Here is a 19,832-nt window from a genome sequence, read left to right as displayed (position 1 = left end):
GGCTGCAGAAGTGAAAAGAAGCTCGGTGAGCTCTGGGCTGAGGCAGGAGTGGAGTGGGCGTCTGGCTTGCAGCTCGCTGTGTCTGGGTGTCTGGGACTGCAGCAGCATATTCACACAGTCTGTGTAAGGAGAGCCTGCACATACACATTGACTAAGAGGGAGCATGGAGGAACGGAAACTGCTGGGAAAAGAAGGTTAGATGATGGTGATACCAGAGAGTAATTGCATGTCACTCACCAAAGGGCGTAATGATGGGACACGTGATGCTGTAGGTCATACTGACAGCAAAGATACACATGGTCCAGGCGTATTCCAGGCCAAACTGGAACTCATACGCCTGACTCTGCAGACATAAAAAAAAAAAAAAGGTTAAACTGAGCAGGTTCATGACATTTTTACATGCATATTATATACTGCACCTAAAACCAAAACCAAACTTCAGCGAACCCTTTTCACGTGTATCCGCTCAGCCTGAGATTTGGCAAAGCAGAGCCGCAGCGCGTACACCGTCAGCGCCGGGATTCGAAGCAACTCCATAGAGGTTCCGATAAGACTTGAAGTAATGACGTAGTTTACGAAGAATGCACCGTTGTCAGGAAGAAACACACACCTATGAAAAAAAAAAACAAGATACCTGTATATTTTTACCAGTATTGCTACCATGTTTCCAGATTTTGACAAGCTTTGTTTCTATTGGGATTTTGACTTTGTAAAGTGCCTTGAGACGACATGCTTCATGAATTGGCGCTATATAAATACAACTTAATTCAATTGAATTTTATTTGATAGCCTAACTGAATGTTAAGTACAGTTTTCTAAATTTTTACAAATAAAAATTGTGAGTTCTCAGAGCAGGGACCATGTAACCAAATTGGCATCGCTAAAGACTCCTAGCATTCATGCTATGATATGCTTGTTTTTCTTTTTTACATCTGTCTAAACTTTGAATCACGATTTTTGATGCCCTAATGCACCGAATACTTTTAATTTATAAAAAAATTAGCTATGCACCATCTTCAAATGTGACAGTATAAGATTTTGCTGATCAACATATCTTTCAATCCAGTCTGTGCAAACATGGCGTGTTGTCTGGTTCGTTAAGCACTTTGGCACAGCATTGTTGTTTAAAAAGGTGCTGTATGAATAAATCTGACCTTTGATAATTAAATAAAATAATAATAATAATAAAAAAAATCACTCTTACTGGAATTTGATCTCTTTCTCGTCCAAAAAGTTGACGTCAAACAGCCAAGTGAAGAACAGGTCAAGACTGCAGAAAACATATGAAATCGGGACATTTAGCAGACATCAAAACATGTGATAAAAGTGGAAGATTGCATTAAATTAATAAACTACATCTGTGCTTTATGCTTTTGCTGAAATTTTTACCTGGACAGCCCAAGTGAGGGGAGGATGAGCGCCATGAAGACCAGCAGCAAAAAGCACTTGTGCATCGTCACTTGGTTCTCAACCGATCTGAGCCATCACACCAGTGCACATAAAAAAACAAAGAAAAAAAAACATACATGATGAATGTATTTAGAAGTGTACATTCAGCTCAATCTACTTGTTATAGTTCAGTCACAGTCATTCTACATTTTTTTTTCCCTCCAGTGAATTTGCATTCGCTCCCTCACATATCACGCCTGCACACAAACGTCCGTGTGGGCGGTTATGTAAAGAAACGGTGCTCATAGGTGCTGCACGCCGGTTTTTCTCCCGAACGCACAGTTGTTCTACTCCTCTTCCAGCGAATCACAGCGCACAAAAAAATGGAAGGGGGGGGGGGGAGAGATTGCGCAGGGCGACTACTGTGCATCTCATTATTAGATCTCTATGACAACCTGCTCAGAATAACAGTGCGGGTAGAGCGACAGCGACAAGGAGGGAGAGAGTAAAAAAAAAAAATTCAAGTGGGTAAAAGAAAAGTAATAAAGGAAGTGAGTTTAAAGGATAAGCAGAATCAAATGAAGGGTCTGTTTGAAGAAGAAGTCAAGGGCCAGAATTTAGAAGAGGAGGGAAAAAAAAGCTGAGGGCAGGGTGAGTACCTGGTCCAGTGGGCCTCAAAGAAGGCAGAGTAATAGACGATGAAAGGCAGGAGCACCGAGAACATCCAGAGCAGGAAGGTCGGAAAGAACTGGGTAATGATCGGGCTCTGCAGAGGAGAGAAACACACAGTCACTCTACACGGTCCAGTGCGGTCAAAACGAGCCTCTGAAAATAAACTCTGACCCTCAAACTGTCCACGGGCCGCGTGACGTTGAACTTGTCCATGGTGTTCACGATGATGGCGGGAGTGGTGAAGAAGAAGAGCAGCAGGAAGAGGAGGATGTTGAGGAGGACGCATCTCAGCCACCAGTGAGAGCCGCAGACAGACAGGTTCTCCCTGGGTGTGTGGGGTGGGTGGGGGGGGGGATATGAAGGGTCAGTTTGGGTAACTCTGTGCTCCTAAATAACCAGCCCCTGATGAAGAGCAGGTTACTAGCTAACAGCCGGCCGCACTGATCCTGTCGCCTTCACCAACGTTACATTTAACCACCCCTATACATCATTCTCATCACTGTGCTTCTAAAAAGACACTTTTCCAAAAGCAAAGACTGGTAGCAGAGATGATTGCATTTTTAGATGATTCACGTTTCTTTCCCAGAGTCCCAAATATGCCAAAAATGTCAGGCCTGATTATGGGGTAATGTCTCCAAATTGCGTGAGAAACACTGAAAATTAGGTGTTAGACTTAACAACTGTGTTGTTGTGGGTTTCCTTTGAAGTGCTCCGGTTTCTTCCAACAGTGAAAAGACGTGCAGGTTGGAGAGAATCATATCGGCTGTGCTGTGAATGTGAGCTGATGCTGTAAAGGATTTACAGGGTGCGTGTTGGGTCAGATTTGTACATCATAGCACTGAAGAAGATAAAAGAGTTTAGAGAAAACGGGATCAAATGTGGAATATGGCAGTATTGAGGCAGGACACGGGTGGCGGTCTTCCTCCAGGAGCTGGAATAAAACCTCTTTGACATCCAGTTCACAGTGCCAAAAAGTATTCATACATTTTTTTTATTTCACATTAAAATCAAAAACAATGATGCCGATGTATTTCATTTGGCATTTTATGCCAGAGATCAACATGAATGTGTGTGTATTTGTGAACTGAAAGTAATATGATACAAAGTTTTCAAAAATCTTTACAAGTAAAAATCCCAAAAAGTGTGATGTGCATTTACGTTTAGCCGAACTACGTGGAAATATCGTGCTGCAATTAGAGCTGCGAGTCTTGTGGGAGACCATATCGACCATCTAGAGACGGCATTTATGTCCCCTGTTCGTCTTTGTAAAACACTGCAGCTCACGCTCTGTCAGAATAAATTCGAAAGCAGATGTATGTTTCATGCTGTCGTCTTGTTGGAGAGTGAACCTCAAACAAGGTCGGCTTTCTATCACCTGAAGAACATTTCTAGGATTAAAGGACTGATGTCTCAGCAGGATCTGGAAAAACTAATCCATGCGTTTATTTTTAGTAGAATTGATTACTGCAATGGTGTCTTCACAGGTCTGCCTAAAAAGTGGATCAGACAGCTGCAGCTGATCCAGAACGCTGCTGCCCGCGTCCTCACTAAGACCAAGAAAGTAGAGCACATAACCCCAGTTCTAAAGTCCTTACACTGGCTCCCTGTATCTCAGAGAATAGCCTTAAAATCCTTCTGTTGGTTTATAAATCTCTGAATGGCTCCTAAATATATCACAGACATGTTATCAGTGTATAAACCCTCCAGACCACTCAGGTCTTCTGGCTCCAGCCTACTCTGCATACCTAGAACCAGAACTAAACAAGGAGAAGCAGCATTCAGTTCCTATGCTCCACTTATCTGGAACAAACTTCCAGAAAACTGTAAAGGTGCGGAAAGCCTGAGTTCTTTTAAATCAAGATTAAAAACACATCTGTTTAGGGTTGCCTTCAACTGTTCGAGTTAAAAAAAACAACTAGTGGTGTTTCAGTTATGTTCTATTTTCTATCTACATTTTATTCCTACTTGCTTTTATTATGTTTTATTTTGCTATATGTTAATCATGTAAAGCACTTTGCATTGTCTTTGTACTGAATTGAGCTATATAAATTTGCCTTGCCTCAAACACAGCCGCAGCCTCTTGCAGCTTCTAACAGTCTTTCTCACAGGGTTGCCCATCATTTAGCTCCATCCATCAACCCCTCAACCCTGAGCAGCGGGCTGGTCCAGGCTCAAGAAGACCACTCCCACATCATGATGCTGCCACCAGAATCTTTTACCATGGGGATGGTGTGTTCAGGATGAGGCATAGACTTGAGGCACCTTCCTCCATGTGTTTGGCCGGATCCCCTACATGGCTTCTGGTCAAACCTATGAGGGAATTCTTATACCTTTCTTCTGTGACATCTACAAATAGTTGTCTCGTCAGCAGATTCTCCCACCCGAGGTGCACATTTTTGTGCCGCTCCTCCCGAGTTACTATGCACATCTTGGCTATTTCTCGGCTTAATGCGCAGTTTAGTCAATTTAGGTGGACGTCCATTGTCTTGGTGGGGTTGCAATTTTTTGTACCAGAGTGTCTTCAAAGTTTTATTTATAAAAAGATTTTATTTATGAGAAGATTTTAACTCAATGCCTCGTTTTCTATAACAGTAGTGTTATAGAAAACGATACGTTTGCCGCTGGAACTTGAGGCCGTGTGGAGTACTCTGTGAAGTTCTGCGTTCCCGCTACTCACCAGATAATGTCACTTGGAGCCGGTGCGTAGCTGACGCCCCATCTCTGCGGCTGCACCACGGTGGTGATGCTGGACTGCTGGGGTCTGCTGCGACAGCGCACACGGCTGTAGTCCTTCACTATGCTGGAAGAAACGGCGAGGAGAGCACGGACATCACAATCCCTCCCCGCAGACGTGAGGACCTCTGGGTCATGCTGCAGATTACTCACACAGCTGTCATCCTCTCATCTCTAAGGGTCACAAAGGCAATGCCCAGCCTCTTCATGGTGATCCGTTGCTTTTCTGCATTGAACTCATCTGTGCACTTCTCCTCCAATTCGCCGTAGTACTGTTCTGCGTCTACCTGCAGAAAATAATACCGCAGCCCTCAGAAGCATCATCTGTCCCTCACAGAGTTTTACCACATTTGCACTGCCATTACGCTCATACTTTTGCATTGCAGTGCCATCCAGTGGTAAAACTCCTCTTTTGCAATGACTACAGTACTATACGGGCTCATTAAACCTACCTTTTCAAAGCCACATATGGCGCAACAGAATATCTGAGAACACGGGTGGGTCATGATCATGACCTTCCCGTCCTTTTGGGCCTTTGTGGCAAAATACAGCCTGCCTTTCATCGCCTTGCGCCTGCAGGACACAGAGAATGAGTTACCCCACTTTAAAATGATGCCATCTTAGTCGGGGAACGTTCGCTGTACCTTTCTAAATCCAGCTTCATCAATTTGTGAACGTCGAAGCAGAAGCGGATGTCGGTGACAGTGCAGCTGGGGTAGGCCTCGCTGGAGGGTGAAGGTTAAACAATGATCAATCCTTCAGGAGACTTAAATGGAAAACCAAATAAAAGGATTTAACTTGACCCCAAAAAAAAAAAAAAAAACAGAAGTACTGGAAGTGCTTGGTGATGAGTCCTGGGTCTGAGATCTCTCTGGGGATGGAGGTGATCATCAGAGTCCTGGAAGCCTGAAACATGAAACACATGCCCAGTTTAGCTGTTTTGGAGCCAATTTACCATCAGCGGTCTAAAACGTTGTTAGTTACAGGGAAATTAAAATGTTTTCCCAGTGAAATTATCCTTATAGTTTGCATTTTTTGATTAAAAAAAAACACTGGCACAATAGGATTCATAAGATTAGATATTCTCGTTTAAATGAAGGTCCAAACATGTTTAGTGATCCAACAATTTCCACAGCCGTACCTCGTTAAAAAATGTAGTTTGTGACAACATCCGGTCATGTAAGGAAAAAAAAATTAAGCTTTTTCAAGAGAAATGCATCTACAAGTCTCTGACATTTGAGGTAAAGTTTGCCCTGCTCAACTATCTAGCTCAAGATTATAAGAGCTGTGAGATGTTTCAGGGCTTTTTCGTAAATGAAGCCTGTTTCAGGTCGCTCCACAGCATCTCAGTGGGACTAGGATCTGGGCTTTGAGTCTCAAGCTCCAGATTTTTTTTTTTTTTTTTTTTTTCATTTCAGCCAGTCCTTGGTGGATTTGGGGCCACTGTCATGTTGCAGGGTCCAGTTCTGCATGAGTGTGTTTTTATTATTTACAGGTGGTCTCACATTTTCCTCAGGCTCCCTCTGATAAATGGTAGAAGTCGTGGTGGAGCCTGTTACTGTGAGCTGGCCAGGTCCAAAAACTATAAAGCTCCCACCTCCATGCTAGACAGCCGATGTGAGCTCGTTTTCCTGGACTGCAACCTGCAGTTTAAGTCAAACATGTCCTCTGCTATGGAGTTCAAATATTTAAATTTTAGACTCATCTTTCCAATCAGCATGGTACTCCAAGTGTTTTCTTTCTGGTGAACTTCAGCAAGAGCCTGCTGTGGGGTTACGGATTTTTAATTTAGTTGTTTGTTTGTTTCCCTTGTTTTTGGTATTTTTACCTTGATCAAAAACAAGCCCATTTCTTGTTTGGTTTTGTGGCGGGGAGAACATGCAACCTCCACACATAAAGAGACACCCTGTAAGGAGCGCTGACCTCCTTCCTGTGACGTTACGACGATAACAACGGCATCGACCTGCTGACTACGCAAACAGCCGTTCATACGCTACAATTAGATGAACCAGTATTTACAAAACATATTTAACTCTTGATTTTGTTTATTCCTGCACACTGCAAAAACAGAACTAAAAATAAGTAAAAATTTCTTGAAATTAGTGCGTTTGTCCTTGATTTGAGCGGGTAAATACGATTGTCTGCCGATAGAATGAGTATTATGACCCCTCAAATAAGATAATTAGATATACTGCACTTGAAATAAGATGATAGAGATGAATTGTTCCTATTTTAGGTGCATAAATCTTATTCCATTGGCAGATCATCTTATTTACCTGCTCAAATCAAGGACAAACGCACTAATTTCAAGAAATTGTTACTTCTTTTGAGTTCTGTTTTTGCAGTGTGAGATGTTTATGGATACTTGTAGAACTCTCTCATCTAACGCTTTGCGTTAATCAAAATAAATCCTAATTAACAAATCTCTTTCAGACTGATTTTGATAGAATATAAGACCAAATGTTTTACGAAGGTTACCCTTTGTCTCCACAAAGGAGATTACACAAAAATAATCTGGAAGTTGTGTTTTCCATGTAGAATACAAACAAAACGCCATGAGAGAGGAGGCGTTTTGATTTTGCTGCCCTTGTGCTTGTAGCGCTAAATGTGACGAGACGCTGACAGACCTTGTCGTCCTCTCTGTGCTCCAGCCTTGCCGAGTGGTGAGCCATGGACAGCAGGGTGATGATGAAGTAAAGCAGAGCAAAGACGCTGTGCAGCCAAAGAAAACTGTCCCTACGAAGCACACAAACAACACAACAGTCACAGCAACTTTTTTTATTTAACATCAACAGATCTGGTTTGGTTCATGAGGGTTGGCGTTGTCCCCGCTGTCTTTCAACTTACTTGGCGCTAACATTGGCCAGTGTTGTTCTTCCGAAGTCTTCGGGACTGTCTCCTGTAGGAATAATCACACATGACAGATGTTTCTGTTTGGTCATGACTTAAAGGAAAATCCCACCACTCTCGTCTGCGGGGGCGAGGCACAATTAAAGCCATGTTCAGGCAAATTAATTTTACACAATGTCCTCACATGTCAGCCATGTCTGACTATTCCCGTTTAATTGGGGCCAGCCTTTGTTTGCCGTAGCCATGGCAGCCTGCATGGGTTTATTTAATAGAGGGTGACACATCGGTCCTTTAGATGACATCTTCTGTAGCTTCTGAAAAAGTTTCTGCGAACAGCCCAGTTTCTTACAGGACCTGTAAAAGGTCCCTGCCTTCCTCCTATTGTGGAAAATCCTTCTCAAGGCCTCCTATAAAATAAACACCCAGCTGCCAGAAGGGATTTCTGCTGCTGTTTAGCAGCCGGCTACATGCACCAACCCTCCTCTAACACCTGCCTGTCTGTGTTAGTAGGAGACGAAGCAGTTTTTATTCTAACAGCCTGACCTGCCCTGTCACTAGTGTGTCAAAAACTCCCGTTATATATAGCGCTGCTTCTTTATTTTATGTATTAGTTCTTATGTTGTCTGAAACGGAGGCATTTACACCATAACCCGTGCAAAACTTTTAACTTTTCCACATTTTGTCAGGTTACAGCCAGAAACTTACATGCATTTTATTGATATTTTATGAGACAGAAACAACACAGAGAGGCCCGTCATTGTGAAGAGGAAGGAAAATATTTTTCACAAATAAAAATATGAAATGCTGGTGAAGATTCTCAGTCATCCAGGTCACGGTCATTCCAAAGAAAGTAAAAAACAAAGCAACTGGACTTGTTTTCCGTAGTTGAAGACGTTTCGCTTCCTCTCCAGGAAGCTTTCGCAATTCAAAAAGTCTGGAGTAATGTGGAGTAACAAGCTTTATACTACTGCCAAAACAAAGGCCTTGTAATGGCTTAGATAACATGCAAATTCAGCAGAAACAGGTCCACCCCTTAGTAATGGGCAGTTGTTAAAGCCATTAAGGCAGCAGATTGAACCGAAACTGGTCCACTCCTCTGTAACGGGGAGTCGTTAGAGTTGTTATTGGCCTGGCTTGCAGGAACAATGTTTTGATCTCCCGAATGAGGGTGATCACCTTAATTCTCACTTAATTCTAAAAAAGCTTCCAATTCAGTCACATTGGATGGAGAGAACCTCTAAAAGCCAGTTTTCAGGTTTTACCAGAGAACATCAGCTGGATTTAGGTCTGGGCTTTGACTGGGCCATTCTATGCACGCATGTACTTTAAGTGGAAACTTTCCGTTGTTGCTCTAGCTGTATGTGTTCAATCATCTTTCTGTCTCTCTTCATATATCCGCCTCGATCAGGTTTTCTTCCAGGGTTCCTCTGCATTTCACCTCGCCCACCTTCCCACCAACTTCGACCAGCTGCTGGAGAAACCTCACAGCAGTCCCACAGCATAGTGCTGCCACCACAATGTTTCAAGGCGTGTTTAGGGTGATGTTCAACGTTGGTGAATCTAAGATGGCTGCTGTCAAGCTTTAAATAAGAGTTCTCCTGACTCTCTTCTCAAATATCTTCCATAAAAACCAGATTTGAAGGGGGTGCAACTCCTATTTCTTCTGTAAACAGACTTCCACTTGAGCGGGGGATCTCTGCAGCTCATACAAGGCTACGATGAGCCTCATCTCACCTAACATCAGATAAACTACACAATATTGGGTACCAGTCTGCCACATTTTAAAAGTTCTTTGTTTGGATGCTTTGTGTTTTATTTTAATATTACAAAATATGGAATAGAAGATGAATACGTTTGCACAACTCAACTGTTTTGTGCATTGGTTAAACTAAGTGATGTTTCATGGGCGTTTGTGGTCCGACCTCCCTTTAACATTTTGCTGTCTCCTGAGGTTAAGGATGTTCTTTGACTTTTCACAAAGGTGGCGATCTAGATAATTGCCTAAAAGGCCATCATACCCTGGAGGTTCCCCGAGAAGTTGACCGGCAGGATCACGGCCAAAGACAGCAGGGAAACCACCGTCATGAGCAGCATGATGTGGCGCTGGAAGGACAGGTATGTGACTGCGTCGATGCCGCATTTGCTGCGGATCTCGTCATCTCTGCACACAAAAACAATTAAATATGTATGAAATTGGCGAAAACAAAAAATATACAATGCTCAAGCCTAAAATGGAGTTCTTAAAGAGATCAGCCTCTCCAAGTCCAGATAGAAACAGTGATTTCAAATAATCTGCAATTGACATACCGTCCAGGTTTGACCAGTACATATAGGATTGATATAACCATAGGCTCAGTTTAAGGTTTTCTTAATTTCAAATAAGCAACTCCCTTTTTGTGTTTTCACAAAAATAGTAGACATTTCCAAAATCTAACAATGTGTTTCAGTTCAAGTTTGACCAATCTTCTAGATTCTGAACTACGGAGGATCAAATATTCTATAAATTCCTGAAAAACAACAATCTTATAAAATACCACCGTCCTATTAAGGACCAAATAAGGAGGAATCGATCAATTCATCGAGTGCTTACGGTACCCTTTAAGCCGGGGGTGACTAACATGGTGCCCGTGGGCACCAAGCAGCCCCAGAGGGCCACATGTGGCGCCCACGAGCCTGTTCTAAAAATAAAAAATAAAAAAAATTAAATAAAAAAAACACAACCCGCCAGTGAGCTGAATCTTAAACTTAATTTTATTCCATTACTCTTCCTGTTTATTCACACTTGCATTTATTTACATCTAAAAAAAACGACAGTATCTTTAACAAAGCATGACAAATACGTTTATTTTTACATAAAGTTAAGGTGAACTCTGACTCTTCTAGTTCTCAGGTCAGTACTAGCCGCCTTTCACCAATAAAGTAATGTAGCTCTCAGTTTCCAAAAGCTTGGTGACCCCTGCTTTAAGCTGTGCTTCCCTGGGTATGGAGCATCATCACTCATTTCTAATGCAGCCACTGCAGATACAATTAGAGCAGTGTGATCTAAATCTACAGCTTACACAGGAAACCGGGACAAATAAGCCCACCTGCAGCTTAAAAGTCAACACGAGCAAACCACTGCCTCTAACATTTAGCTAAAAGACAGCGATTACTGGGGAGAAAGTTCAGGAAGCCCGGCGAGACACTATGGAGAAGAGGTAAGCAGTGCATGCTGGTCTAAATGCAGCCCACATTGTGAACCCTCGGGGTGAGGTTTCTCTTCTCCAGAGACCCCTGGATGAGCCGCTGATATGGAAGCTAAAAACAGCAGCAACCAAACGGCACCACAACACTATGGAAACCCTGGAGACCATCAAAACGACACTTTTACGAGCTAAAACACTCGTGCGCCTTCAGAATTCAGCGGCAGAAAGCCACTTAAGCTGAGGCCGGTTTACTTAGCTGCTAAAAAAAGCTGCAACACAGACTTTACATTTGATGGCAACATCAGCTGAGATTAAGAATTTCTGGAGGAACTTCTGTGTGTTAACTTACTTCATATGGTAAAGAGATGAGAGCCATGAGCAGAAGCCCTGGAATGAGAGGAGAATTAAAAAACAGACGACAAACAACACGCTACATGTGGCGACATGCGTGCACTCTACATGAGGTTTGCAGGGTGACACAGAGATGGTGGTTTAATGGGTCTAGGCCGGCATGCAATCAGTTTACTGCCGCCTTGGCTCTGTGTGGGCACAGGCCGCTGACTCCTGTCTGACTCTTTGACTTGCAGTGTTATAAACATGCAGGGAGTGACCTCAGTCTGTCACACAGGTGTCACAGGGAGTCACAGACAGTTCGGCTGAGTCACGATCCAAACAGTTGGGGCCGCGCCATCTCGGCCGAGCCGGGCCTCATTATGAAAAACTCAGCACGCAGCAGTTTTCAGGCATGGAAATAGATTCAGCAGATTAACAGTGACACATTGGTGTAATTACTGTAAATAAACCTGCGTGAGACTGGTCGTCTGCGCAGTATCTTTGGTATTGGTAATGATAGTATTTCTTAAAAATATTGTGCAGAGTGATGATGGCTGGACTCCACCAGACTCCCCCTCATTCTCTCACATTTGTTTATCCTAATTATAGTTTCACTGGCTCAAAGGTAGTGGTGCTGCCACTTATTGCATGCATGGGTTTTACTATTTTTACGAGCCTCAGGTTAGTGCTATACTTTCACACTCATGATGGTCTGATAGCGTTCAACTAACACTAATCTGTCATTGGATGGCCTCCATGAGCTTCTGCAAACTGAAGTATGCACCACGATAGAAACATGGAGGGATGAGAAACTACTTTTATACCTGCAATTGTACGATTAATTTTGAAATACTAAATAGGTGATCAAATGTGCTGCAGCTTAAAGAGTATAATTGCAGAGACTATGTGTCACAATCAGGGGCGGCTCTAGACAGGGGCCCACAGGGGCCAATGCCCCTGTAGAAATGGTCCTGGCCCCTGTTATGGCCCCTTTACTAAAGACATAAATTAAATAAACTTCTTATGATTATATGCATTGGTGAAGAAACCACACCTGATTTGTCACTTTGACCAATTTTATTTTTTGTACCTTTAAAAATCAAGGTGTTTTACTTTTAGCTTCAGCAGCATTGAGCTGGGATCACAGTTTTCATCTGCTAGATCAGGGATCTGAAACCTGCAGTACCAGTGCCACAAGTGTCTCACTTCATATTAAGCGATTAAATATTGCCCCGTTTTATGATTTAATTATTTTATGTGCCCGCCCCTGTGAAAAAAAAACCCACTGGCCCCACCTTGGCCCCCCTGGTAAATCTGGTCTAGAATCGCCACTGGTCACAATTGTGGTTCTATGTTTAAAAAGCAGTTGGTATACAGGGTAAAAAGCAATAAAAAAAAATCCAATTAGAACAATTAAAGTTATGCATAACTTATTTTTACTTAAAAAAGGACAAAGACAACATCTCCTAGGCTTCGTTTTCTTAATCATTGTGATTAAAAAGGATAAAAAAACACTATAATAAGATACTGTTCTCCAATTTTGCATTATTTGTTGTTATTTCAACTTTTAAATTTATGTTCTGTCTGTCAATTTCCTCTTCATAGTAGGTACACCTGGTCTGGCGCTCTGTTAGCTGTGACATCATCCATATGCTATTACCATATAATGTAGAAAGTACTCCTGGATCAATGTGAGCTTCTGTGCGTCTTGTGGCTCTGCTCTGTCTTCTCTCGAGGAGATGGCCGTTCACACTGAGCTTAGTTCTGGTGTTAAAGGGGAGTGTCTCCACTGTCGCTTCATGCTTGCTCAGTATGAGGGATTGCTGCAAAGCTCTACGCTTTACACTACAGTCTTAGTCATTCACCCATTCACACACACATTCACCCTCTGACAGTGGTGAGCTATGTTAGTAGCTACAGGCTGACAGAGGTGAGGCTGCCATACAACGGCGCCACCGGGCCCTCTGACCACCGCCACACTGCAAAAACGGGACTTAAAATAAGTAAAACGTTCTTAAAATGAGTGTGTTTGTCCTTGATTTGAGCAGGTAAATAAGATGATTTGCCAATGGATTAAGATTTTTGCACTTAAAATAGGAACAACTCATCTCCATCATCTTACTTCAAGTGCAGGATGTCTAATTATCTTATTTTAGGAGTCAAAATACTCATTCCATTGGCAAATAATCTTATTTACCTGCTCAAATCAAGGACAAATACACTAATTTTCAGAAGATTTTACTTATTTTTAGATCCGTTTTTGCAGTGCAGGCAATGCGGGTGAAGTGTCTTGCCCAAGGACACAACGACAGAGACAGTCAGAGCAGGGGATCGAACCGACAACCTGCCAAAAGACAATCCCCCTAACCTCTGTGCCACCTTCTCCCACAATCTGCTGAGTTTTCTTAGCTAGAAAACTTTTTTGACCAATCTGTATGATTTGATTGAATTTGACTTTGGAAAGTGCCTTGAGAGGACGTGTTGTAAATCAATGCTATATAAATAAAACTGAATTGAATAGTGAGCAGAACACATATTTTATAACAGTGCCTTACCAAAGTATTCGTACCCCTTGAACATCGTATTATGTGACATTACAAAGTTAGACTTCATTGTATTTTACTAGGTTTTTGTGTGATGGACCAACACGCTAAGACCCGAAATCACAGGTATAACGACGCTTCTGAGTCATTTTGTGAACAAACAGTCTCATGAAGATCAAGGAGCACAGTTCAGGGATGAAGTTTAAAGTTAAAAAAATGTTATCCTGAGATTTATACATCTCACACACCAGCTGGCACAAACGTGGAAGTAATTGTTCTGACCTACATGCAAAATGATATATGTGAAACCTAAAAACACAAATCACACTTAACACACCATCCCTATGATTAAACACGGTGGTCATGCATGAAGGATTTTCCTCAACAGCAACAGCGAAGCCGGTCAGAGTTGGTTTGTAAGAGGAACGGTGCCAAATCCAGGGCTAACCTGGAAGAAATCCTGTCAGAGGCAGTAAATGTCTTAAAACTGGAGTTTTAACATACAGCCAATGCTGCAATGTATGGATTAGACCAAAGCATATTCATCTGTTAGAAAGCCCCAAAGTGCAGAGAAGATTTTAACTGATGATCTGTGGAAAGACATGAAAGTGGATAATAAAAGAAAATCTTGTCTAATCTGACTGAGGAGGAAATAATTAGCAAAGAATTGTATAAAAAAAAAACTTTTTTTTCCTAGATGTGCAAAGGTGGTAGAGACAGTCTCCAAATGACTCACAGCTCTAATCGCACTGGAATGTGGTTTCACAAAACATAGATTTTAGAGACCAATGCGAGCTGAACTTTTCAGATTTTAATATGTGAAACATTTTGTGTCATATTTTGTGACATGTGTCGTGTTCCTAACACTTCAAAACCATGCACTACTTTGTGCTGGTGTCGCCCATAAAATCCCCATAAAAGGTTTAGGTTGGTGGTTGCACCATTAAGAAGATGAGAAAAATTGCAAGGGGTAGGAACACTTTAGAAAACACACACATATTGTTGTGACAGTAGCACATGTGAGCTAAATCTAAGGTTAAAATGGTTTTATTTTGCTCCTATTAATAAGGAAATAAAGAAAACTGTAAAAAAAACACCCAGCAATAACTTCTTAGCTTTCAGATAATCTTAATAAATAACATATTTCCATTAGTTGTGGCTTTTGTGGCATCCTAAAGAGAGATCCAATCTGATTTTAAGCAGGTTCTGTAATAAAAAAGGCCATTTTGGTTTTAGTTTCATCATGATTAATGGTTTTAAAACTCACCATGTCCTTTATCTCAGAGTCTGAGGGACTGGACTCTGAGGGAGACTTCTCTTTTTCACTCGGTTCTCCATAAAAGAGGGATGTAAGACTGAGGAGGGCAAGAAGGAACAAAACAACCTTTTTAACCGTCACTTGTGACCTTATCAGCGCAGCAATAAAACAAACAGTGTCTACCAGGGGCTCAGGAATCAGGAGGACATCAAAACAAGCAGGCCAACGCGACACACTCAGTGGACATCAATCTTTAGGCTTCACCGCTGACTGTTCAGCAGAACGTCAAATTAGGCAGCGTAATTTAATTACAATAAGAGACGGCCGCTTGGCGAAATACACAGACGCTGCCTGCTGCCGAGAGCTGTGAAGCTGCCTCCGGTCAGGCAGGACTAATCAAGCCCAGGATGCAGGATGAGTGGCAGAAGACCTACAGAGCAGACATCTTTCACAACCTTAAATCAGAGTCCATGACTGAACAGTGGGAACATTGTGCATATGAAGATCACCCTTTATTCTGGTTAGAACGATCCTGGATGTGTTTGAGATCACTCAGTCTGTAGCAGTTAAAAGACAAATAAAATATACCAATGTATTTGATTTCCTGTTAGTGTTGCAACTCGAAGATGAATATGGAGGTAAAATTATCTCAAACATTTATTGTTTTGTATTTGTGGACAACAAGCCTTATGATTTAAGGTAATTATGATATGCAGCTACAGTGCTCTCCAATGAAAGTCACCCTCTGCATTTAACCTATTCCCTTAGGGAGCAGTAGGCTCCCACTAAGCGGCGCTAGGGAGCATTCTGGGGCTAAAGGTCTTTCTCAGGGACCCATAGTGGCAATCGAACCAGAGAACTTGCAGCCTTCCAAGGACGCAAGCGCCTTGCTTCAACTACTACACCACCACTCCCATTTAGGTGAGATTCTAGAAAAAATAACTCCACACACTTTGCAAAACGGCCCAAACCCTGTCAGATTGGATCGCATCTCTGAATATCCGTCTTGATGCATTTTCTCAATCTGATTTAGAATTGTATTTTGACTGGACCATTTTAATATATTCCTTTGTTTTATGATTAATTATTAATTTCAGTCTCAGGGTGCTACAATACAAAAACTTTTAGTTTTGATCTAAAGCATTCCCTTGTAGCTCCGGCTGTATGATTTCCATGCTGGAAGGTGAAGCCCTGTCCCAGGTTGGCTCTACCAGGACTGCCCTGTGCTCTGCTCCATCTATATTCACATTAAACTTTGAGCAGCATCCCGCTCCCTAATGGTGCCAAAAAAGATACTGGATTTAATTCAAGGCTAGGACAGTAGAGGAGCTAAATACATATGCACATCCTGCTTTTCAGATTTATTTGCAAAAGATTTAGCAAACCTTGCATGGTGTTTTGTTGGCTGTGACATCATCCAGGGGAGACAGATTACCCGCTATTTCCATATATAGAAAGGATTCCTGGATCAATGTGTGCTTTTTGTCTCTCTTATTGTGTCTCTGCTCTTTCTTCTTTAACCTCCAGTTGGTCTTTGCAGATGACCGTTCACACTGAGCCTGGTTCTTTTTGGAGGTTTTCCTCCCTGTTAAAGGGGAGTTTTCCTCTCCATTGTCACTTCATGCATGCTCAGTATGAGGGATTGCTGCAAAGCCATCAGCAATGCAGACGACTGTCACTGTGGCGCTAAGCGCTTTCATGAGGAGTAAATGCTGCTTGTCAATAGTTGATGCAATCTACTGGGTTTCCTTAGAGAGGAAACTTTTTGACCAATCAGTATAATCTGATTGAATTTGACTTTGGAAAGTGCCGCTATATAAATAAAATTGAGTCAAATTGAATTATTTTCCTTCTGTTTTCCAATATCTACTACACACATGGGACCAAATGTGAAAAAGTACGACTGTGTTTGCAACCACCTTATTCTAAGCCAAATTGGCATTGATCTTAGGTTTTTAAAATTAAAAACTTGATTCAAAGTGCATATAAAGTGAGCTTCTTCAATAATGTGTACAAGGAGAAGAAAAGCTTGATAATATCCACACAGAAAAATTACGTCCATATTTGGAAAACACAGAAACTAATTCTATACATACATACAGTGATAAAGGACTAAATGTGCTTTTTTTCCACCAGCAGAGGGAGCTGCTGCATCAGAGGAACCGCTCCACTCAGCATCATTTCTCCCATCTTCACCATTGAGACCGGCCTCACAGGCTGCAGAGCATAGCAGATTTTTTCTGATTAGAGCGGCGAGTGAGGGATTTACCTGTCATTCTCCATAAGCAGAGCCAAACGACCGTAGTCCCACGCCGCCTTCCTCAGACAAGAAAAGATGAGCAACAACAACTGCAACACAAGACGGAAATGACTTCAGAGCTTCCGGGAAATCAAATTCCCACAGTCAAACATTATTTTCTCATATGTCTGCGTAACGTTTGATCTTTGAGCTGCCTCTGGATTCGGGATCGAACAAACTCAACTCCAGCATTTTGTTTCAGCGACAACGAGCCATCCCCCCATTTCTCCAGTGCTTCTTATGTGTGGTTGTCTTGGAAACTATCAGAAGCAGGTCAGCGTGAACGCGGGAACACGTGCCGGGCAGTAATGCCATATCAGAGCAAAAAAATAAAAAAAATAAACCTGGATCATCTCAAAAAGAGGGCCAAGCTGTTCATCTCAATGGAGGTTCAAAAGGCATAAAGACTCCCAAAAATGACTACAGTTGAAGAGTGGGAGTCAAGTGGTATCAAAGGATATAACTGAAAGGTCATGGATGAGCGATGATGGAGGTAAATTGGTTAAAAGTGCTGATGAGCTTTTGATTTTAATGGCGACATTAAATCATTTCCTCATCTGAGCTGGTTCTGACAGCTGTGGTAATGGAGGAAAGCGTCCATAAATGTTGAATGATTCAATCTTGAAGCATTTAAAAGACGACCGAGGCCCCCCCGGATGAATAACGGGCGACCCAATTGGCTCGCTGATATTTTCCCTCCGCCCGTTGTCCTGTGTTGAAGCGCGGCTCTTCTTTACGGAGGCATATTTTATTCAGTGTGATGATGGGATTAACGCGGAGGCGTGCTCCCGTCACCTGGAGGGAAACACGCTTTGACTCATGCCTGTCGCCAGGATCCCTCTGTGTTGGCCTGACAACCCGGCAGTCATAAGATGAGCCAATTAAAAAAGATGGAGGCCGCCGATCGAGAGCGGAGATCAAGACTGACGAGGCCCGCCAGCGGAACGGAGCTGGCTGACGGCTCGGCGTCGAAGCCTTTTATTATCTGGAAGGCTGGAACAGAAACAGCACGCCCATGTTTGTAAATAATGCCGTCCCTGCATGCTCAGAAGTATATTTAACTTGACGTGTGTGACAAGGACGTGACGTGTTTGCATTTCTGTTTATGGACATAATTAAGGGAACCGAAAGAAAATCTCTCCTGTTGAGTTGCTTTTCTTTTTTCGATCATCTTAAAATCACATATTCCCTCACCGTTTGTCGTACAAACATTCGTCACAGAGTTATAAATGCTGTTGGGTTGAAATGAGAAACTCTTCTTATAAAGCCACGATAGCTGCAGCAACTGTAGGATATCGATACATCTTAAACTCTCTCACATTACAATCAAGGGATCTGATGTGAAAGACCAACACAAAAGTAATGCATAACTGTGAGATGGCAGCAAAGGGGTCCTGGAGAGGTTGCATTTATAATTCTACTAGATTTGCACATCTAGACACTGAAATATAATATATTATAAATATAATATTCTTTAAAAAGTAGCTCAGATTTGACAGAGTCTGATCATCAATATTCGTTTCTGACTCAATCCACATCTGTGCTTTCAACGCTTGACTGGACTTTGACTAGGCCATTTTAACATTAACATATTTAAAATCACTCCAAAGTAGCTCTGGTTGTATGTTTAGTGTTGTTGTCGTCCTGCTGGAAGGATCTGTGTCTTTTGGCGCTTGTGAGAGTTTTTCTTCCTGGATTATCCTGTATTTAGCTCCATCCATCTTCCCATTAACTTTGACAAACTTCACAGTCCCTGCTGAGGAACAGCATTTGCCACAGCACGCTGCTTCCACCATGTTGCACAATGGGGGCGATTTGTTCAGGGTGAAGGTCCATTGAAGGTCTCATCTGACCTTTCTGTTTCTCCTACGTGTCTTCTGGGAAACTGCGGACGAGACTTTTTAAAACTTTGTTTCCTACAGTGGCCTCTTCTAGTAGTTCTTTCATTATGGTGAAAGATTTGTGGAGTGCACAGCTTGCACAGTTGCCCTGTCAACAGATTCTTCCACCTGAGCTGTAACTCTCTGCAGCCCCATCCAGAGTTACCATGGGGCTTCTTCTCTGATCAAGTCTCTCCCCACCGGCCCTGTTACTAGTTTAGGTGGGCAGCCACGTCCTGGTAGGTTTGCAGTTGAGCTAGTCTGCTTCTAAATTAGGATGATGGATTGAACAAAGCTCCATGAGATGTCCAAGGCTAATTGTTTCACAACTTCACCCAGATCAAATGTCTGCTGCTTTTGGTTGTCTGCCGTGTTCCTTGGTCTTCACGGTGCAGTTTTTATTTCCCACAAATGTTCTTCAACAAACCTCTGAGGCCTCCACAGAACAGCTGGGTTTATACTGAGGTTAAATTACACAGAGGTGGACTCCATTTATTAATTAGGTGAAGGTTGTATTGGATTTGATTTGGGGGTATCGGAGTGAAAAGGGAATGCCCTGCCTCCGTCTCTGTCTGTGGCTGACTCTGTTGAATCCTTTAAAAAGCAGCTGAAGACACTTATTTAGACAACCGTTTATATAAATGTACGTATTTTGATGTTTTCCCTGTAAGCTGTTCGTGTGACATTTCT

General features: G+C 42.3%; 1 protein-coding gene across 2 annotated transcripts in view; it reads right to left on the bottom strand.

The window, feature by feature from the left end:
• tmem63c (transmembrane protein 63C) overlaps positions 1 to 19,832 on the bottom strand; it is a 45,750-nt gene that overhangs the window by 6,278 nt on the left and 19,640 nt on the right. For both annotated transcript variants that reach the window (XM_021310520.2, XM_036150628.1), the window contains 17 exons: positions 17,233 to 17,312; positions 14,973 to 15,060; positions 11,179 to 11,216; positions 9,663 to 9,805; positions 7,642 to 7,693; positions 7,422 to 7,530; positions 5,627 to 5,700; positions 5,439 to 5,519; positions 5,247 to 5,367; positions 4,948 to 5,081; positions 4,739 to 4,861; positions 2,233 to 2,386; positions 2,049 to 2,155; positions 1,390 to 1,476; positions 1,205 to 1,270; positions 448 to 610; positions 238 to 343 (listed from right to left, as the gene is read on the bottom strand). In XM_021310520.2, the coding sequence (XP_021166195.1) occupies positions 238 to 343; positions 448 to 610; positions 1,205 to 1,270; positions 1,390 to 1,476; positions 2,049 to 2,155; positions 2,233 to 2,386; positions 4,739 to 4,861; positions 4,948 to 5,081; positions 5,247 to 5,367; positions 5,439 to 5,519; positions 5,627 to 5,700; positions 7,422 to 7,530; positions 7,642 to 7,693; positions 9,663 to 9,805; positions 11,179 to 11,216; positions 14,973 to 15,060; positions 17,233 to 17,312 (1,726 nt within the window). The remainder of the gene's footprint in view (positions 1 to 237; positions 344 to 447; positions 611 to 1,204; positions 1,271 to 1,389; positions 1,477 to 2,048; positions 2,156 to 2,232; positions 2,387 to 4,738; positions 4,862 to 4,947; positions 5,082 to 5,246; positions 5,368 to 5,438; positions 5,520 to 5,626; positions 5,701 to 7,421; positions 7,531 to 7,641; positions 7,694 to 9,662; positions 9,806 to 11,178; positions 11,217 to 14,972; positions 15,061 to 17,232; positions 17,313 to 19,832) is intronic.

The sequence above is a fragment of the Fundulus heteroclitus genome, chromosome 19 (assembly GCF_011125445.2).
Source record: "Fundulus heteroclitus isolate FHET01 chromosome 19, MU-UCD_Fhet_4.1, whole genome shotgun sequence".
NCBI lineage: Eukaryota > Metazoa > Chordata > Actinopteri > Cyprinodontiformes > Fundulidae > Fundulus > Fundulus heteroclitus.
This window is presented reverse-complemented; position numbering and strand designations above follow the sequence as displayed.